General features: G+C 32.3%; 2 protein-coding genes across 2 annotated transcripts; one reads left to right on the top strand and one right to left on the bottom strand.

The window, feature by feature from the left end:
- Window positions 1-202: 202 nt before the first annotated feature.
- On the top strand, window positions 203-16929 carry LOTGIDRAFT_164323 (hypothetical protein; the record flags this gene model as incomplete). The annotated part of the gene is made up of 7 exons (XM_009060817.1): window positions 203-286; window positions 945-1091; window positions 1559-1612; window positions 2232-2329; window positions 3117-3205; window positions 12749-12839; window positions 16833-16929. The coding sequence occupies 7 exons, from the start codon at window positions 203-205 to the stop codon at window positions 16927-16929; spliced, it is 660 nt and encodes a 219-aa protein (XP_009059065.1).
- A 5083-nt stretch (window positions 16930-22012) lies between these two features.
- Window positions 22013-22660, bottom strand: LOTGIDRAFT_123440 (hypothetical protein; the record flags this gene model as incomplete). Its single annotated transcript, XM_009060816.1, has 2 exons — window positions 22013-22537; window positions 22577-22660. The coding sequence occupies 2 exons, from the start codon at window positions 22658-22660 to the stop codon at window positions 22013-22015; spliced, it is 609 nt and encodes a 202-aa protein (XP_009059064.1).
- Between the last annotated feature and the right edge of the window lie 213 nt (window positions 22661-22873).

Below are 22873 nucleotides of genomic sequence, written 5' to 3'. Positions count from 1 at the left end.
TAAACCAACTTTACGGGCACTGAGCTCTGCTTATAAAAACTTTATGATTTGAATTAATTAACAACCAATCACAGATAAAGACACTTGTCACTCTGTATAGCGCGGGAAAACACACGTGTTTTTATGACTTGATTAAATCCATTCATTAAATAACTGATTTTGACGTTGATCCAATCTTGTGATTGTAAAAACTCAAACCAAGATGTCATCAGAACTGGACGAAATGACTGAAGATGGCGACGAGGAAGTTATGACTGCAGGAGAAGTCCTGGAAAAACTGGAAGAGGTAAAGGGATTTGTTGTGGGCGTGTCTTGATTGAATCACGTGACATGTCATAATATTGACAATAAGAAAGCACATGGCCTTGGGCTGTTAGTTTACCTTTAAAATAACATGATCATTTTATTGACAGTCGATTTTTACAATCAACAATTCGATTGACATCCAGGTTATCCTTCCTGATCTTACCATTTTCAAAGATTTATAGGTTCTTATTACTTTTAGCCAAATAGACTAGTCAAGTAGCCCACATTCTACATGTCATTCGTTAAAAACTAGAATTAAAAGTAAAAGAATTGTACAGATGCATTCTATGCAATAATGCTTATTCAATTAAAAATTTGCATTCCTGTAGTTAGCTATCTATACTTACTATTCAACATACAAGCTTATATCTATCTCCTTGTGTTCCTGATGCTGTTGGAGTGACTCATTTGGAAGCAGACTAAGCGTAGGCCTAGGCTAATGTTACCGACTTGCCGGCGTAGCACATTTTGCACATTGCACATATATTTTTATAGCCCTGGTTAAATACCTAAATGGTTTAGATTCTAAAATTGCACTTTTTAAACCGTGACAATGTTTTGTTATGTATATTCTATCAAACATGAATATGTACATTTTATAGTAAGTTTTGTGACATTTCCACCAATTATCTCTATAGGCATGGTTAAATGAGAAATTTTCACCTGAGATATTGGAAAGTAAAAGTGATCTAGTAGAATGTATGTTAGAACAGATAACAGCAATGGAAGAAAATATACAGCGGGCCAAGAAAGGGGATTTTAAAGTCAGTATACATCGCATGGAGGTAAGAGAACAATAAACAATAAATATACCAAGTGCCACCAATCCTAAACACAAAACGAAACTTGAAATCCAAAACAACATATTCGCAAAACACTGGTAGTAGCTAATGAACTTTTCATATGAGGATGTATCTTTATATTTCTAGCTTTTGACTTGCAATAAATTGTGATTCTCAGCCATTGTGGCTGCCCTGTCTGGCAAATAGTCTAAAGTCAAAACCCCTATAAATGCTATTTAATCACTGATTACAAATTATTTTGTTTTTGATTGGAGCCCCTCAGCATAAGTACTTTGGCAGAAAATGCTGAATCCTATTTCAAAACTTGATATTTCACATGGTTTCTGCATTAAGATTAGAATGAAAGAATGATTGGGCCTTGTAAATTGTTTCGCTGGATCAATCAAAGTCCATGCTAGTCTTCAGGATTTACCATTTTTTCAGAAATTTTTTCTAATTTTTTTTTACAGATTGATAGAATAAGATATGTTTTAAGTAGTTATCTAAGGATTCGATTAAAAAAGGTATTGTAGAATATTTTTGTGGTTTGTTTTGTAAATATGACCCTATGCAATGATAGAAAATAGCAGAACAATGAGAATATATAGAAATGATTAAATCATGATTCCGTTTACACGGTATCATTTGATTGGATAACAGAGGTCACATGCATTCTCTATTGTTCGTATCAGTTCATTAGCGTTATGTTGAAATTTTATGTATTTATGCGCCAATTTAGTGCCTTAAGTTGTTGTTATATTAAATAAATATTTAAACACGTATTCGAGTTGATTAAATTACAAGGAATCAATTTATTCTCATTGCTCTGTTATTTTGTATCATTGCTTGATAAAGATATAAAACACCTTTGTCGAAACTGTCGAATTATCCAATTACTAAATCCCACTTAAGGAAGTCTTGGAATATTTTATGAATACTGGCAACTCAACTATATGCAAATGGTTGTTTGAAATTCACATCTTCATACCAAGCTATTTGGATATAGTTTACCATGGTCACATTTAGTTATTGATAAGGGGACATGGTTTAAACAAGGACGAAGTATGGTGCCGTATTGCTATTCGATAAGCCATTATTTTTCAGCAAGCAAATTAAGAATATAAATTGTTTTTTTTTTTTCAGATAGAGAATTTTACAGCCCATATTTTACACCAAGAATGTAATAGAAAGGATGAGGATTCTCCATTGTTGTCACCTGAAGAATTTAAATTTGCTAAGGAGTATGTTTTATTTTTTATTTCTATTTTTTTTCTGAAAAAATTACATTGTTTGTGGGACAGGAGGTGCTTACTCTCTTGAAATGATGTTAGTGTTCCAGTATTTGATTGGCCAGTCACTAAAATCCATTTTGAGTTAAGTTTTATTATCCAATAAGGTTACAGTACTTTATCTGGATTTCATCTAAGATTTCACCAAGGAGTCACAATATTTTACAGAGCAAAGATTAATAATGAAATTTAGCATTACATACACTCTACTGTCGAACTTCATAATTGGTTGATGAAATACAATCATCACTTCTTATTTGACCAGTAAAAGAAAACTACTGTTAGATTTACATTTTTAGCTCCTTATTTGGAGATTTGATGTCAGAAACATCTGGTGTGGATTGTAAAAAATATCCCCACAATTGTTGTGGTCTGTAGTCTCGCTATTAAAACTGGAGTTATGTCCCTTTTAATGTACTTCTAACAAAGGGCCATCACAGAAATAAGGCCTACAAATTAAAGATTATTTTAAAAATTATATCATTATTTATTTGAAGATATCAGAAATAATTTATGTTACTTTTACAATGAAACAGAGAATGATGATTACATTTTGATTTAGAAATTGTCAAGGAAGTTGAAGCTTTCATTTCCGTTTTTTTCAGAAATTTGATTAAAATTTAATTATTTTGTTTAAAAAGTTGGTTTCATTGAAAGCTCTCACAACTGATATAAACTTGATATCGATATTGATAAACTTTTATTGATTTTGTATTAAAATTTGGTTATATTTTTGTAGATATCAGAACAGTATTGAAGGCCATTTTTCAACCCTGGCACTAAGACACATGCCAGCCAACTCCCAGACCCTAGATCCTAAACTTACAGGTAGGTTCTTCAAACTTTCACTTCAATTTTATCTGTTTGTCCTGGCAAAATTTCTCTCATTGCCCCTTGCATGACGTTGCCCATCTTCATTAGCCCACATGGTGCAGAAAAGTAGGAGGTAAAACTCCATTCATTTCATTTTCATTTTCAATTTCATTTGTTAATGATTAACTGAAATGTAAATCTCATCTCATCATGATATTGGATCAATTGGTCTATATATTTGATATGCTCACATGGAAATGTGAAAATTTCTAAGTAAATGAGAATTGAACGAAATCACACGCAGATGAATGGTGATCTGGAGAAAACACATTTCCTCACGAACGTATTGATATTGGGAATCTATTACTGAATACAGAAGTATATTAGTTTAAACATGTTTTTATTAAAATTCACACTAGAAAAAAAATATTGAATACTAAAACTACTCCCTTTACAATCAATCAAACCAATAATGATTTTTAAAATAATCTACCTCCAAGAATGTACATAGAATTTAAAACCTCAAAATTGGTCAATAAGTGTATATATTCATCAGTTAGATTTGCCAGGTACCCTGACTAAAGAATAAAATCTCTATATAATACGATATATCCATAAACTAAATATTTATTGAAAAACATTTCAACATTTCTTAGTTTAATGGATTATTACTTAGTTTTATTGATTTATTGGTCTATAGAGGAATTCTGTCCTAGTTTTGACACAAGGTAATTCCACTGATGAAAAAGCACTCATTTTGGCCAAACATATAAATTTTAATTTTTTGGTTATTCTAAGAGGTAGTATGCCTTTAAAAAACAAATTGATGAATCTGGGTACACAATAAAGTTTCATACTACTCTTAAAAATTATAAAAAAAAAAACATTGAACTAAATAACGTGTATTATTTATTGAAATTTATATTTGCTCTGTTAATGTATGATCTGATAGGTGTGTTTTATATTTAATTCTTTGTGCATGTTACTTAGTGAGATAGGTGTGAACTTTATTCTTGGTACGTTTTAATTTAGTAAGATTGATTGTCTCTAGCAACGGTAAAAGTATTCTTCCCCGCCCAACACCTGATAAATTTTAATACAAACTCAGATTGCCCTGTATTTTTGCATTGAGGATGGTGGAAACTTAATTAAGACTAGTTTTCTGATGAAGTGGACAAAATTTCGTTGGCTATCCCAATCATTAGCTCTCACATCTTGCAAGGGATTATGTTTCAGCATTATCACAAATTAAAAAATCTTATCTTAAAAAAGCAGATATCATGGCCGGACATATTAAAGCTTCTATTACATATGACTGGCAAAGGCTGTGAAATCAGAAACCCTGCACTTGTCACCCAATAAAAAATGTAACTATTCAGATATACATATAGGTATTCAAGGTGTTTAATTTCACTTGAGGCAAAATAAAAGCATGTCACATTGGCTTAATAAACAATTATTTTAAATTTTATTGATGGGTGTATACATTTATACTGGGTTTAAATACGTCTACATCAGTCACAAATTTTAACAATAGCAGTTCAGCCCAACCTGCAAAAACAAACTTAAAAAATCATTAGATTTGTCATATCAGCAAATATTGCAACATTAGTTTATAGGACCTTTGATAAATGATTCATAGGCCGAGTTCAATTTAGATTGAAAAATTTGACTAGCAATTTATCACACCAAATATTAGTTTAGACTAATCAATTTAAATCCTGATTAGCGTTTCTTAAAACTTCTGTAGAAATTTAGAATGTTTCACTAGTAAACTGTACAAAAAGTGCTTAATTCCTGCAAATATATCTCAAATTGGGAATTTCCCTTCTTCTTTCTATAGATATCTTTATATCTATGACAGTCTCCACTTTCAAACTCAGATAATTCTGGACACATGTGGATTTGAAAGCTAAAATTTGGACAGTGAGCCGTGAACACGATTACCACTATTACTGATTAGCTTAGCTAAAAAACTGAGACTAAGGTATGATTGGTCAAAAAAACTGTGCAACTGTCCTTTTAAAAGACTTAAGAGTTGTTTTTTAAAAAAAATTATGTGTATAAGGGACATTGATAGCATCCATTTAAACAATTTTCAATCAGACATCTGTGGTTCTTGTAATTCTATTTAAGCTATGAGTTTTATGACATCACTATCGCAAAAGTCCTTATAAATCAATAGCAGCTTTTGTGATAGTGACGTCTTCCAACACTCAAATTTTGTGGAATGGCAGGAAATTTGACTGAAAATTTGAATAGTTGAAATTGATGCTATAAGGGTACCTGATGTACTGGTAGAAAATTTAGAACACCTGTTACCATAACGTTAAAGTTTCTTTAAATCATATTAATGTACAAATTTACTATCTCTTCACTAAACAGAGTTTTATTAGTGCAGAATTTAGTATAAGTGTCCTTTCATAGATTTATATAATGTAAAAGAAGTTTTAACATAGTTAGTATCGAGCTATTTAACATACAAAATTGAGAATAATAAGCTAAAATATTTTTATAGTTGAATAGAGAAGCTGGGTGAATAGGTTCTAAAAAATTGAAAATTATAAATATTGTATTATTTTTCTCAAATGTAGACTGATTGATGTCTTTATACCATATAGTAGTCTCTTGATTTTGTGCAATTCTTTTATATTTGATATATGTCACACCCCACCCGCCATAAGGCGTGGCTGAAATATCATCTTTATTGCATGACACTTATGAATGAAGAAAATCATCATACAAACGTGACAGGAAAGTCAACAAATCATAAAGTGTTTCTTATATCCATGTGGACGTAAATGATTAATATTTTGTTCAATATTTATATCATAAATACAAGACAATATTATGGAATAACAGTTGTTAATCAATGAACCATGTTAATCTCTATTATTTATAACCCTGTTAATCTCTGTTATTTATAACCCTGTTAATCTCTGTTATTTATAACCCTGTTAATCTCTGTTGTTTATAACCCTGTTAAAATCTATTATTTTTATTTGTTATATATTCTGTTATATTTTATTCTCTCATTATTTAAACTGATGATGACACGTGTAATTTGTGTTGAAACTGTTATGTGTTTAATATTTTATTAAAGAATTGTGTTTATTATATAATATTGTCTAGTGTTTGTGATATGTACTCCTACTCTCTTCTAAATATCATTCAAGTCTGTTAGTACAAGCTAAAATCAAAGTTTTGACAAACAGAAAAACTATGATGAGTCTATGATTTATTTGTGTTTCATCTTAGCTAAAGTTTTGAATGATATATGTTTTTTTTTTTATAATTTTAAAATGAAAGTAACAGACGGCATCTTAAGTTCCATCAAATCATTGAAAAGGCCACCAGCCCTCCCCCTCCCCCTCCCCCTCCCCCTCCCCCAAACCACCTCATGCCTGTGAATGGTCAATGGGAACTCCATGAATTTTTTCTCAGTAAGAAAGGCATCTCTCATTTTTGTCCAAATCACACCCCCTCTTCCCCCTCCTATTACCATGAGCCATTTTCTACATACTGTATGCCCATGGGCTATCATAAGATATTTCAAAATTTGCAATTTAAATTTGCACACATATCTACTTGAAACAGATTGTATTGACTTACTCAATTCACCTTCTCAAGTTAAGTTTGGTGCATGTCATGCTGTAGTCATGTATTTGGCATGCTCTGTCCTTGTGTTTTCTATGATGGAGCTGTTTGCCTTCAGCCAAGGAAGTGTCAGGTTTAATCCTATTTGAAGAAATATTATATAATATTTATACTTATTTAGATACTCCCATTCATCACCAAAATAACTGATTATAAAATGATGGTATTTTTTTAATGTCGTTTCGTCATTTAAAGCATCTGTTGCAGCTGACATGAATAAAATACTTTTTCAGAAGTTTTTATTTTATGATTATTTTTAAATAGTTTAAATTTATGATTCTGTCATCTGTGCAACTTACATAAACCAATCAATTTTAATCTGACCTAAAACTAATGAAAAATACCAATGAAAACCTGTGTTACCACGGATACAAAACTGTGCAGTTAAGTGGGTGTTTGAGGCCAGTCTCTTGTTTTAGTTGTCTTGATAGCGTTTTTGTCTGTATCAATTCTACTGAACATGATTTGAAGATTTTGACCAATAATCATGTTCACAATGTCCTATATACCTTGACTGCAAAAGGCACTTTTCTAGTACCACGGAAGTTTGTAAATGAAGCCATTTGATTGTATTGTACGCCAGCATTAATCAGCCATATGGTTACAGTATTTCTGTCGAGGGTTCTGATTGGCTGTATTCTGTGGCATACAATCCAATGAAATCACTTCATCCTGTGATACAAGAATGGTGGCTATTGCAGTCAAAGTATAAGACGAAGTAATTTATAGCTTGACATTGTGATTTTGACAAATCATCAGACAAAGTTTTAGTGAAAAAAGCCTCAGAACTTTACTCAATTCAGCTACAAATAAAAAAACAATATCTATTTTTTTTAAATTTCTGTTTCCTGCTTGACTACATACAGTAGTTTTGTCAATATTGATATTTCTAAGAACACACTTAATACCGTACTCAAACATTAAAACATAAATATTAAAATATATTATTTATTCATGACAAATCCTCGATTTTTTCACATCTATTGTATAGAGACTGTTATTGTAAAGAGGTTTTCTAATCTTTATGTTAATTAGGGTCACTGATGGCATGGATTTCAACTGACATGAACATCTGTGGGTCACTAAATTAAGGTGTTTTTGGAGATAGTGTTTGACTTGTGAAGAGGTTTTCTAAATTTTTTATGCTTATCAGGGACATTGATAGCATCAATTTAAACCATTCCAATTTTCAATAAGACTTCTGTGCTTCCTGCAATTTCACTAAAACTAAGTGTTTTATGATGTCGCCCCTGCAAAAGTTGCTTGTATCCCATAAGACTTTTGCTGGGGTGCTATCAATTTCCCGATAATTAAAGAAAAATTGAAAAACTCTTTACAATCCCTTTACGTAAGCATATAACAAAATCTCTTCTTCTAAAGATAGCCGTCCTGATGATTATTAACAATCCCTTTAATATTTTATTCATATAGAAAAGGATTGGGGAACAGGTTTTCGCCTATATTACCCCTCTCCCGAATCCCTTTAATATCTGAAACCTGACGGCAATATGAGATGTGCTCTTGTTTATAAATAAAAAACTTCCAACTATGGTAATTTATTCAATATTCTTTCACTTCTTAAGTATTTGTTATAATTGGTACATTTTAACATGTACAAGCATAGTTTCTTCAACTTGTCTCAAACAGTTGCAAATTTCAGTTTACCAATATGAGTTTTTTTTAAAGATGGGTTCCCTTATTTTTTAGTGTCAAATTAAGCAAACTATTTGATTAAATTCATGTTTCTAATGAATAATCATGTATTCTTAATCATATCATAATGTTTTTATTGCATATATTTAAAAGTTTTAACCAATCATAAATGTCCATGTAAGTACAGTCTGGTTAAACAAAATACCTTTTGACCTTTCTTGATCGGTCTACTCATTGGAATTCTGCTGGTAATTCTCTTCTAATTTAGCTAATTATCAATTAATTAATTGGTATTTTTCCAAGTCATTAGAACACTTCTACATTCTATTCATATAAATATTAGCATTTTCTTTTTCATAAATGATAATAAGGGAATCCATCTTTAATTTTTAAGTTTTTAGTGATGTATTTCAAGTTGCTGATAAAGGTTGTCTAACAAGTAACACTTTTGATTACAGAAGCTTATATAGGATTGTCCAACACTTGATAAAAACAAACAAACTGAAACATGTTATAAAATTCAAATGATATTTATATAACCTTGAGCTCTTTGGTCAGGTCATTTGTTGATCTAAGGTCAAGGTCAGGATAGTTTGTTTAAGATATTTTCAAGAAAAAAACTCTATTAGTTTCTTGCCTACCTACATATTTTGATGATATTGACTGCATGTCAATATGTAAAAGATATATATCAGGGCTATAGTTTACATCTTAGTAAGGACATTATTACTGTGTTTCCACGGAGGGAAAAAGCTGGCTTTAAGTAAGCTTTCGTGTGTTCCTGCTGGGCAAATTGCCAAACCGTTATGTGTTTGGCAATTTATCGGGGTCCAACTAAAAGCCAGCTTTACCTCTTTCGATAACAGGGGGCGTAGTGGTCTTTCAGGTCTATTGCATTTCTTACATGTCTAAACAGTAGTCTTTTACATCATGAGTTGTCAATGACTTAAAAATATTATTATGGTATAACCTGTATCTAATTTGAATTTGATTGTTATTTTATAATGATTTGCAACCATTTTCAGCATAGGGTTTAAAATGAAATAAAAGAGATATCTGAATGAGTGAAAATGCATCTGTAGCCTCCTTGTAGGAGATATATGCTGCCCCTGAACCTCCAGCTGATACTTTTCAGCCCCCACTTTGTTCGCCAATGTTTGTGTCCAAATTACGGTAATCCAAAGCGCTGTATATATATGCATGTATATTTATATACCTAGATATAAGGTGTTCAAAACTAGAGACTTGTATTGTAACCATTATTCTTCCCATTATTCCAGTTAACCCAGTTGTAAATGGGTACAGATAATCCCTGAAAATAAATGCCTAGAGAACTTGCTCCATATTCCTCTTCATATTCTTTGGTAAAATAATAATTTCTCTGTTTCTTATTGGCTAACAAAGGTAGGAAAAACTTGCGAAAATTTGAAATATGTTTATTAAGACTGCTTAACTCTTTGCTTGTTGCAATAGAATTTCTGATTCCCATTCTTGGAAAATATTCATTTAATTTGGCTAAAAGACTGTTGTTTTTTTCTTCTTTTGGTCAAGGTTTCCCAATTAATGCAATCTGAGGTGATTCAGATTATACGCATTTAAGATCTCTTCATTTCTCTATAGAGAAAGAGTAAATTTGCTTAGAGAGCAACATTTGTGGGTGTTAATCAATCACATAGTGTTCTATCTTACATTCCACTTTTTTTGTAGGTCGAAAATATTTTTGATTGAATGTGTGAGAACTATACACAACAATCTAGAGGAATGTGTTCCTTGACGTATTAGACCTGTAGTTCAAATTAAAGTAGATACAAAGATATAAATAGCATACTTTAGAAATATTTTCAGGAATAATTTACATGTCTTATTGTTTTCATTGATTTGTTTTGATGACGGTGTTTAACCTTTACTGTGACTTTTACCGAGCACTATCTTGTTGGTGGGAGGTATTTTCAATACAGGATTTGACCTTCACCTTTACGTGCTCTGATTGTGAATTTGCAATTTGATATGCACTTTTCAGATAAAGATGAAATATGTATTTTTCATGGTATCAAAGTACAACAGTCCTTGATTTGACCTGATTTGTTTTCTGTTTTTAGTTCTGTACAAAAAATCTCTATAGGTGTATACCTTAAAATTTAAAATGCTACAATGTTCTATTATTCCATAAAATCTACTAAAATATTGTGTAAGATACAAAGAAGCAGAATCGTTTGGTATCAGGCATGTACCTCCAAAAGATTACAGATTCCAACATTAAAGAGTCAAAATGACGTCACATTGTGTATCAGCTACTTGACGTGCGTAAGACGTCACGTTAATGTATGCTAACTTCTCAACATGTTGCTAATAAAGGATACCTCCTCGATGGTAAATCAAAAAGAGTTTTATAAACCCCATATTGACAAAATTTCAAGTGCAAGAAAACTTGGACTGTGGATAAAAACATAATCAGTGTTTACAACAGAGAAACATTTACATTGTCATTATGAGGTGAACTGGGGAAGTATGACACTGTATACCTGTTAATGACAATGTAAATTGTTGAGATGTTCTGTGTCATAAAAACCAGGCGTATTATATGATGATATCTTGTTCCCTTTTTTAATGTGATCTCTTACCCATGATATTGCTAAAGGATTATCTTACTGTTAGTTACCTGGTTATTATAAACAGTTTTATCTCTACCACATAGATAAAGTTTCATGCATGTTATGTGAGAGAACAGGGCCTGGGTCTTGTTTTCGAAAACTTAACTTAAATAAAATCCCTATTTAAGGACACCTTCTAATCTGATGGTATAGTGCCCTGGTTCCAACCTGGGGTGTGGGACAAGGGTGTAAGGGGTGTGGCCAACTGATGTATTAGAAGTGAGGTGTGGGACTAGGGCGTCAGGCCAACTGGTGTATTAGAAGAATTTATTTTGAATTGAGAGAGCACCTCACATCATCACATGCTGAAAATGTGGATGAAACAAATTTTAGGGGGTGTGAAAGATCCAGGTGATTGCTTCAGTGGTGTGAAGGCTGAAATAGGTTTGGAACCACTGGTATAACAAAATAAAATTTAAAGGGGAACACTCTCCAATTATATAACTCCAAAAAATGTTTTGGTCTCAACGGATCTAAGACACTCACTTTAAAAAGTAAGGTATTATTGCCATCGTTATATATTTAACTAGCTTGATTAGGTTTCTTTAATCAATATTGCTTGTAGATTTGTTTTAATTTAGCTACTGTTGGTAATTATTTGGCTACTGCTGAAAAAGTTAGAACCAGTTTTGGACATTTACAAATACTAACATAAAGTTGTATATTTTTGCCACATTTTTAACAATCTGAGAATTCAGACCATAAAGTCAAAATTCAAAATAGGTCAATCAAAATTGACAAATGCACCAAATAATGAATATGTCAGTTAAAATTAAAATTCTGTTTCTGCACTTCTTGTATATTATGAACAAAGTTCATTACCAATTTAAAGTAATCCTTACAAAGTTTAGGCAAAAATAAAATTTTCAGACTGTGGTCCTTTTAAAAAAATTTTAGTGATTGACCAATCAAATGAAGAGAATGTCATTCTATATCAAATAAAAATTGGATTAAAGGGACAGGTAGGCCCTTTTTTATTGACCAATTTTAGTCTCAGGAACTGGAATTTTAGCTAAACCACTCAGAAATAATGGCTATAGCGCACCTGCGAAATTTGAGCCTTCAAATCCATGTGTGTCCAGAATTATCTGCGTTATAATGTTAACATGACGACTCGTCAATTTAAGATACTCATATATAGAAAAGACATATATAGAAATAGTGAGTGAAATTCCTAGTTTGAAGTATTTTTAAAGAAATAATGTGATTTTCGTACATTTCTAGTACTTCTGAAGACTATTTACATATATTCAGGACTAAAATCAACCCCATAAATTGGAACACCTGTCACTCTAAGTATTATCCTGACTAGTTGCAATTTTGACCCTATTTTTCAGTAATAAAGCCCAACCTAGATAGTTATGTATTTCTATGTTCTGTATATTTCAGTAATAAAGCCCAACCTAGATAGTTATGTATTTCTATGTTCTGTATATTTCAGTAATAGAGCCCAACCTAGATAGTTATGTATTTCTATGTTCTGTATATTTCAGTAATAAAGTCCAACCTAGATAGTTATGTATTTCTATGTTCTGTATATTTCAGTAATAAAGCCCAACCTAGATAGTTATGTATTTCTATGTTCTGTATATTTCAGTAATAAAGTCCAACCTAGATAGTTATGTATTTCTGCAGGTGAATGAAGAAACTCAAGGTATTTTGATTGAAGAGGAAACATTGGAAACAGGGTATGTATTTAAGGTGTTTCTAATGATGCTTGCAGCCCCACTGTTAGGGTGGATTCAAGGGGGGGGGGGGGGGGGGGCTGGGCCCAGCAAGTGAGAATTAAGCCCCAGTAAAACCTTCTACAGTTCAGCAGTTCGTGTCTTCATACAAAACTGCTTGACATTTTGAAAAGGTGTTTGGCACCTTAAAATCATTTTTTAAAAAATGGGTCTAATGTTCAAATTCTCATGGGGTAGAGCCCCCAGCTTATAAAACTTGTGTTGATTGAAGTTGTCAGCCCAATTTTGAAATATTTCTATATAAAACACAACATGGTGTTATAGGTCTTGGTGTCAGTGGCGAAGCCAATGAGGGGGCTTCGCAGCCCCTAAAGCTAGTTTTTCGGACAATCTCAAATATTTCACCCACCCCTCGGACATGAACCTGGCTCCGCCACTGCTTGGTGTGATATGAGAATAGAATTAGTTCCTATAAAAGCCCAGACATAGATCACAAAGTAGTTTTACTGTATTTTAAAGACTTATTGATATTGACCACCATTACCTCTCAAGTCACAGATGTTATAGAAAAACAATATTCCTATTGTCAATATAGTATTCTATTAATATATATAATAATAATAGGTATAGGTCAAAACTCACTAGGGATATTATGGACATGTTATTATCTAAAGTTTGTTACTAGTCTTATCTAGTCTATACTTGAAGGAGTTGTAAAAGACGTTATTGATTTGGTGATTTGTATCAGTCATTAGGTGTTGATAAAGTAGGATACAGACAGGCAAAGCATAGCTTCTGTTGCCTATTGCATTAGACATTGGAGTATGATGACCTGACTGGCAAACATAGCCAAATCAACAGCCCTTAGGTGTTGACAAGCACGATAAAGAAAAGCAAAGCTTAGATAAAGCCTATGTTGCCTATTGCATTAGACATTGGTGTATGATGACCTGACCAGTTCATACTGACTTGCTGTGTGATTGTACAGGGCTATTTTAGTATTTATCTGGTAGTTAACAAAGTTTGTACAGTATTTAGCAATTCATCACAACACATCTTTTTACCTAACTTGTCCTTGAATTTCATCCAAGCTAAACTAATCTACAACATTGTTTTCTTTTGCTGCCTTTTTTTTGATAAATTTGTTGATTGTAAACAAGATAATATCTTCACAAGGTCAAGCTGTTATAACACCTTGACATCATTAGGCACTTTTCATGTAATTTTTCATGTAATCTCTCCGAACCCTCCTCAAGAGGTTAGCATTATGTGCTGTTAACGGGAATAGTTTCCAGAATGCAAATAGATGCAAGGAATCAAACCATGTATTCAGAGCATTCTTGGTGAGGGAGCTCTCTCCCGACTCTCTGCAAGGGGCGAGCATTGTATGCCATCAATGAAAATGCTGAACAATTTTCTCGGCCAACCCCAGTTTTCAATGCTTCCAACTGCTCTACAAACAGGGTACAAGTTAAACAGTATGGCATCGCAGTTTGCATGTCAAAACGACCCATTTTATGATCCAATATTTGCTATGATTAGCAAAAATTAAAATTTGAATTTTTTAAGATTGCATGTTAAATTAAATTAAATTGTATATTTTGTGTGAAACTGTTAAACCCAATCTAGAAATATACTTGATTAGCCAAAACTGAAATTTTGTGTGATAAACTGCTAGTAAAATTGTTCAATCTAAACTGAACCCTGCCCTGAATCTATGTATTTGATATAATCCCCATAGTTAGTCATATTTATTTGGTATAACATACTATAACATGGAATAGAGTTGTAGATAAAATATAGTATATAGTTAGGTCTTGTATACATACTTATATTTTGTATATAATACTAGCTTGTTGCATTTTGTCACCAAATGTTTATCTATGGGTAGATCAAGGTAACCTATAAAATTTATGAAATAGAATTTTTTTGTGTCAAAATATTTTAAATTATTTTTATGGTCAATTAAATCTCAGAAAGATCTAGCAATACAATAGACTGTTGAAATTTGTAGATTTTATAATTTGAATGCCTACAGTTATTGGACCAAGTACCTGGTAGACCTGGCAGATCCTTGAAAAATTTTGAATGTCTTTCTTTTTGTTATTAAGTGTAGCATAGTTTGTTAAATTTATTAAATTTTGGGGTTTTTCTAGCCATTGTATGTGTGTTAGTCACTTTGTTTCTAGTTGAGTCATGTCAGTTTTCCTGTTAAAGGTTGTAGTAACAAGATGAGTGGGGACATGTGGTGGGTTTAGCCTCTCCCCTGCCATATTCTTTTTAACCATGTTTTCCTGCATTCTGAGACCCCTCTGTTAGTCAATTTAATGACTGTTAATGATCTTGGTCTTGAATATATGTAATTTTAGTCTTCAGAAAGACTAGAACTGCATGATAATCACATTATTCCTTTAAATAAACCTCAAACTGGGAATTTCACACAAATTTCTCTATATGTCTCTTCTGTATATGAGGCCCCTTGTGCTACAGGCTGTGCACATTAAAGATCCCTCGACAGTTGGAAATCGAAAAAGAGCAGGCTAATGCCGCTGTCCTGGCAAAATTTCCCTCATTGCACACTGCATGGCATTGCTCGTCTTCATTAGCCCACATGGTGTAGAAAAGTAGGACATAATACTCCATTCATTTCATTTCATTTCTTCTGTATATGGCAGAGTCTCAAGAAAAGACCAGTTGTCATTTTAACATTCTAACACAGATAATTCTGAACACACATGGATTTGAGGGTTCAAATTTCGACAGTGTGCTGTCTTACTCTTTTCGAACCACCTGATGGTACTTCTCTTTAGAGGATCTACTACTGTACTACCTTTACAATCTTGCCATTCTTTGGACGAGATTTTTGATTGATGGAATTGTCTTTCTTGTATGTATTTTTATTACTGATTAGCTAAGCTAAAAAATTGTATTTCTGAGACTAAGGTACAATTGGTCATACTGATGGTGAACCTGTCTCTTTAACTTAATTGCATATTTGCTGAGCAAGTGATCAGTCATCTACTCAACTTCTAGCTATTACTAACTGTGTCTATTATATCTTTACTACAATAGTCACGTTTCTTTTATCACTGAAGCTGTAAAGGCAGCAATTTGATTGCATTGTACACTTACAAATACATCCAATGAGTGCTCTCAACAGAAATGGTGTAAATAATATGATTGCGCGTTTTATTGAGGGCTATGATTGGTTGTCTTCACTAGTGTACAATCCAATCAAATCACTGCATGTACCAATTTCTGTGAAACAAGGAAGGTGACTATTGCAGTCAAGGTATTAGACACAGTTATTATAGCTTGATATTATGAAGATGCCAAAAAACATGTGCATATTTCTTTAAATTTTTCACCGGTAATTGCGAATGTTGGCACCTCTCAAATCAGCTGATACACAAAATTCCTGGAGGTTTAACAATAGTAACAGTCAAGGTATTAGACACAGTTTTTATAGCTTGATATTATGAAGATGCCAAAAAACATGTGCATATTTCTTTAAATTTTTCACCGGTAATTGCGAATGTTGGCAATTCTCAAATCAGCTGATACACAAAATTCCTGGAGGTTTAACAATAGTAACATAATAGAACATTCCACCTTGACCTAGAACTGGCTGAAAATAAACCATTCTGATCTGACCTAGTTCATGTCTACAATTTACATCACAGGTGGTAGCTATCAAATAAAAAGATATAAAGTTTGTAGTTGACAAGTCGACAATTTTATTTATAGGATAATGACATAGAAGAAATTTTTACCCAGTTTAAGAAAGCCTTAAAAACAGAAGGGCCATGCTCACAATATAAAGTTTTTACAAAATTGACTGCCTTACCTTTTTTGTATCACAGAAGTTTGTTAATGAAATAATTTGATTGGATTGTACCCTTGAGAATGCAACCAATCAGAGACCTTGACAGAAAGTCTGTAATCAATGAATTAAATTTTGTATTAGCATGACAATATTTTTTTTTCTATTCGCAGGGAGGAGATAGTTGACTTGGAGAAAAATGATCAACACATTATGAGATATAGACCTTTAGCACCACATGTTAATTCTGGAGCAGTATCCCTTATTTAGTCCAGAATAAGACTAATTTTAGGCACTTTTGAACTGATTAACATCAGAAACCCCACAAAGTTCGTAAAGAGTTCCCTACCAGTAGAGTAAAACTAACCGGACTTGTTCTAATGTTGGGTTAGGAATTTTAGGATGGGTTAGGGTTAGGGATTTCGCAGCTACTCATTAATATTATCAGCTGATGTCTATAATTTGTGATATCCCGAAGATTATTATTCTGGAGCAGTGTCCCGTGTTTCAGGACCGAAGCGAGACTTGATGGTTTTAGAGACAATTATATTTTCGGAGGGACAATGGTGTATGGTGTTAAGTTGCAGTAATGGATGGAAGTTATCGGTTGTTAGGGGGGCAATCCATTCTTTGCTCCCTTGTAGGAACGGTCTGCCTTATCTAGTTATTAGTTACTGTTATACATGGCCACTAGGACAACACCTTAAACTACAATATGAAAAGCAGTTATAGGTTGATGTATGTCACGTATGAAGATTGCCTTGTCAAAATCTCAAAGATTTAAAGGGATTGTAAAGAGGTTTTCTAGCCTTTTTATGTTATTGTGGTCTGGTGTTAGGTTGGTTACGAATTCTCTTGGGGGAGCTGCATCATTTCCTGTAAACACTTTCTGGAATTGCAGGAACCACAGGCATCGGAGAATTTGAATGTCCCAAATAGAAATGAAAGGTGATAATATGTCTAGAAACTCCCTAATCTGTTGATGTTAATTACTCCACAACAGGCCATGTATTCTCGAAACGATCTTAGCACTAGGACGACATAGGTTCTTATCTTCTATCATAGATTCTAGGACATCCTAAAGCTAGATCGTTTCGAGAATATGTTGCCAGGATTCTTAGACATCTGAAACTATGTCCTTGCTATTACTTAAAGTGATACTACGTCTTAGAATTAATATAAAATTTAAGAATTTTAAACTTGGCGAATAAGAGCCAGCAGATATACCTGGTGTCATAAATAACATAACAGGATCCTTATATAATCCATAGATTCCAAAAAACTTAGTAATTATCCATAAATAAGCAATTAACTATTGAAAAACGCTTAATATCAAGATTAAGCGTTTTTCAATAATATTTTATGAATTTTCCAATTTTCCAGATTTTAAATGGATTCTGTAGTACCTTTATGACATCAGGTAAGTTCACTGATGAATATATACTCATATTGACAATTCTTGAGAACTCAAATTTTATTTTCATTCTAAGACGTAGTATCACTTTAATAAGACAATTACAAGAAGTGACAAATGGCATGATATAATATAAAAACAATTTTATTGTGCTGTTTGTTAACAAGAGACTGTATCAGCTGTTGTCCCAAATTAGAATTTATTATATTCAGTGTACAAATAATTATGTATATTAATTAGCCAATATTTTAATTACCTAACAGTGTGTAACAATGTACAACAATGTTGCTTCTATTGATTGACTGTATTTTTTATTGCATCAGTGTCTATTCATTGCATCAGTGTCTACTCATTGTACAAGCACGCTGTTGATTCTGTCCTTTTTTATTGAGTAACAGTCTGTGATTTTGCTCAGATTAAAATAAAATAAGCTATTTTTTGTGAATGTATTTATGTCTAGATACAAACTTAGTAGGAACTAGAACATGATTGGCAATTGAAGCATTTGACATCAATTACAATTTTTCCTCTGGCCCCAGGGCAACAAAATATTTCTCTTTCTCAACTCAGTTTTAATCAAATCATAAAGCATCAAGATAAAGTAGAATTTGAAGACTAAAGCCAGAATACTTTGGAATAAAGTGATATATTTTTTTCTTTGATACAATCAGTTATACACTTGTAATAGATGTTTCAAATTTGAGTAAAATTTCAGCTAAGTATGAAAAAAGGTTTGTTGCCCTGGGGGTTGACTAAATTCAGACGTTCCATCAGATTTTCCCTGATGCTGTTGTCATTGATGATCCAATCCACTTCAAATAAGATTACAATTTCATTTCATTATTATTATTTTGTCGTCCTATATTGTAATATAAAAAGGTTTATACCAAAGGTCATGTACTCATGATGTATCAAGCCATTTATAGCAGACAATCACGTGCCAATCTCCCGCCAATCAGAATCACTTTTACAAGCGAGTATGGACACTCTTATAATCTCATCTCCTATGTGCTATCCCACAATTCATAGTCGATATTTAGACACAGATTCTGCGTGACGCACTGTGATTGGTTGAGATGAACGTTAACAGTACGCAACCTTGGTATAAATTTTTTTTTTTAAATTAGAGTGAGACCAACCAAAAATAATAACATGAAATTGTTATTTAATTTTTTAAAAGAAACACAGAATTCAGGTGTAATATGATAATGAATTTATTTAATATACAGTGCCAACAGCTTTAAAATATTGAAAATTAACACTTGTGAAGTTACTTTGATAGAATCTCTAAATGACATATAGAAGTAGATAAAACATTAAATTAATATGAAAAATATTATAGATATACTACTCCTTTCTTTAAAGGGATACTACGTCTTAAAATAATCATAAAATTTTAAAAAATTTATTGGCCAATAAGAGCATATTTTCATCAGAAGATATACCTGGTGTCATAAATAACATAACAGGATCCTTTTATAATCTGATAAGTCCAAAAAACTTAATAAAAATACAATTAACTATTGAAAAACGCTTAATATTATGATTAAACGCTTTTCAATAGTTACTTAGTTTTATGAATTTTCCAATTTTCTAGATTTTACAGGGATACTGTTGTAACTTTATGACACCAGGTAAGTTCACTGATAAATATATATACTCATATTGACCATTCTTGAGAATTAATTTTTATGTTCATTCTAAGACGTAGTATCACTGTAATTAATGTTTTGAGCTTGATAAAGATTCCTGTATGTGAATTGAAACGTTGCAGAAATTAAAGGATGGAGAAGTATATCTATAATAGTGCTTTTATTTATTTAATGATTTTGATAGAATTTTATAATTTATGTATGAGCAATGTATATGATTTATAAACTTTTTGCCATTAGCGTGCTACTAGTGCGAAGAAAGTGTCAGGGGGCGCTATTGTCCCCATATAATAGTGTTAGAATGCAACAGAATAGCACATGTCTTAAGACAAGCGTTATAACATCTCCAGGATCACAATACAAGTGAAATGCATCACGCCCAAAGATTTTATAATAACATGCCTTCAGAATGCAAGTCTGGGCACATATCTATCAGTTTCAGAGCGATTGTTATAGAAATAGTAATTTATTGGAACTTGTTTTCACGTTTTCAGCCACCCAGTAAACAATTGGTCAATCATGTCTGACAAGATCTAGGGAATGAATTTGACACAAATCCTCAATTATTATTCCTGTCCTTTACTCACTCCGTTAAATAATCAGTTTTTTTAGGACTTTTCTCAAATTCAGTCAAAGAATTAACAGAAATAACAAATGTAAAAATATTAGTTCATTAAAATTTTATAATAACTACCCATTTGGGTACAATAAAAATACATTACTGTAATCTTTGAGTGACATCGGCCTTGAGAAATTAACCTAGTAAACAAGCTTTCCTTCAATGAACACAAATATTGTATTCGCAATTTGAAGTGCTTATGCACTTGACTCAAAATTTCTAGCTTTGGGCTTTATTCTTGTAAACTTAAAGGGATTGTTAGGGGTTTTCTAGATTTTTAATGTGTATCGAGGACACTGATTGCATCGATTTGCACCATTCCAATTTTTGTCTGTAGTTCTTGCAATTCCACGAAAATGAAGATTTTGATGATGCCAAAGAGCTTATGAGATTATCAAATTATGCGATAAGTTTGTCATCAAACACTTATTTTTAGTGTGATTGTAGGAACCACAGACGTTGAAAATAGTGATGCAAATTGATGCTATCAGTTCTATACACAAAAAAAATTGAAAACCTCTTTACAATCCCTTTAACTTGAAACGTTTTTTAGTGCTCCAGTCCCACAACAATCAGTTTATTATCCAGTTATTACTACATTCATTAAAATATTAATGGTTTTTTTGTTAATTTTTCTAGAATAAGGCCCCAGGTTGTGTATTCTATACAAACTTAAAAGGTGTTCAAAGGTTTTCATGATTTCCTGGTTTTGTCATCATCGTTCTTATGAAAGTTTCGCAACTTCATACTATTTATTTTAAGAGCACCATTTGAATAAAAGAGACATTCAATGTCGTATAAACAAGAATTGTGACGAAATAAAATCATTTCTGTTAGGGCTGGGCGATATACTGGTATCACAATAAATACTGGTACTGTATAGGAATTTATATCGTCTGATTAAAATACTGAAATATCTTACATGATACATAGTAGTTATATGGTAGAGATATTTACTGTTTTCTCTTACATTTAAGAATTTTAGACAGAAAAACAACATTTTGTATCAAAAACCCGTAAAAACTATACTACATAATTTCGTAATATTATATTGATATATTAATGCTGAATATCATGATATCAACTTGAACCAATATCACCCAGCCCCAATACATATGATACATATAGCTTTCATTAATAATTTGAAGTTAATTCATTTCTCTCACGAATGTCAGTAAAGGTTATAATCCTTGATTTGGTGAATAATTTTGTTTCTAAAACAATATGAATTTCGAAAGTTACATTACATTACTTTTACATTTCTTCCTTTAGGCTAGGGGTTTTCAACCTTTTTTCCATTACCCCTTTCAAGATCCTCGATCAGTTACATTACCCCCCTTTCCCTTATAAATCCTTACTATTTCGTGATCTTATCTTAGTTTTTCCTTGCAATCTTCTTCAATATCTGAGAATATAGCCTGACTGAATAGACTTTAATTAGGATTGTCCCAAAATGTTAAACTTGATGATAAAGCTCCTCGTTACCCCTGAAAAATTTCAAAATTTTGAAAGTTGAAAACCCCTGCTTTAAGATTTGATATAAGTATTTCATATTATAACCTGATTATTAGTACACCCTTTTACTAAAAAGCAAACACAAATCCTAAATAAAAGCACTCTGATATGTATAACTCAAGTCTGTTTAAAATAAGCCATAAAAATGACGGCTCACTCTTTTTGGAACACCACTGTTTTATTATTCGCAGGCATGTCTATAATTTCTAAAATTTTCATTCCATTTTCATTGGCTACTTTTTCCACATCATCGATGTCGCGTAGACCCCAAGCAGACGTACGTGATCGTAAAGTTTGATGAAACTGTACGTTGCTCTCTGGTGCAATCACTCCATGCATTGCAAATGGCCCATATAAAAACAAGTGTCCATTAGGTTTTAACAGTTTTCCTGCAATTTTCATTAGTCCTAATGTACATTGCCATGGTGATATATGTATCAAATTAACACATAGAATAAAGTCACATGGTTTGAAGGCACGAGGAATCCAGGATTCCACTGGTTGAAGAACGTCTCCACGAATTGGTTGACAGACATTTTTAAGGTTAAAATGTTCAATGAAGGCTTTTATACTTTCGATGCTTTGGGCATCAATTTCTGAAGGTTGCCATATAATATGTGGAAGACTTTTGGCAAAATGACTCACATGCTGTCCTGTTCCTGAAGAAATTTCCACAGCCTTCAAAGCACCGTCTTTGCTACTTTCATTTTGGTCAACGCCCACTTTTGGCACCGGAAAATATTTTTGAAGAACTTCCAATATAGGATCTTTATTCCTATCCGCCGCTGGAAAATATATCATTTTATCATTCTCAATCTTGCCAACATCCAAATAATCCGATTTTAAAACACTCATTTTGATAGCAAAGCGTCTGTCACGTCGAGCCAGCCGAACGATGGCACATCGAATGTAAAATGTAAACATAACACGTCAATTTCAACCTATCCCATAACACCTCACTTCCGACAATCAGACCACATTTAATTTCTCCATTAACCACAATGTGGGCTTGAC

The sequence above is a fragment of the Lottia gigantea genome, assembly GCF_000327385.1.
Source record: "Lottia gigantea unplaced genomic scaffold LOTGIsca_44, whole genome shotgun sequence".
Lineage (NCBI taxonomy): Eukaryota > Metazoa > Mollusca > Gastropoda > Lottiidae > Lottia > Lottia gigantea.
Note: the sequence above shows the minus strand (reverse complement) of the source record. Positions and strands in the feature narration are given on the sequence as shown.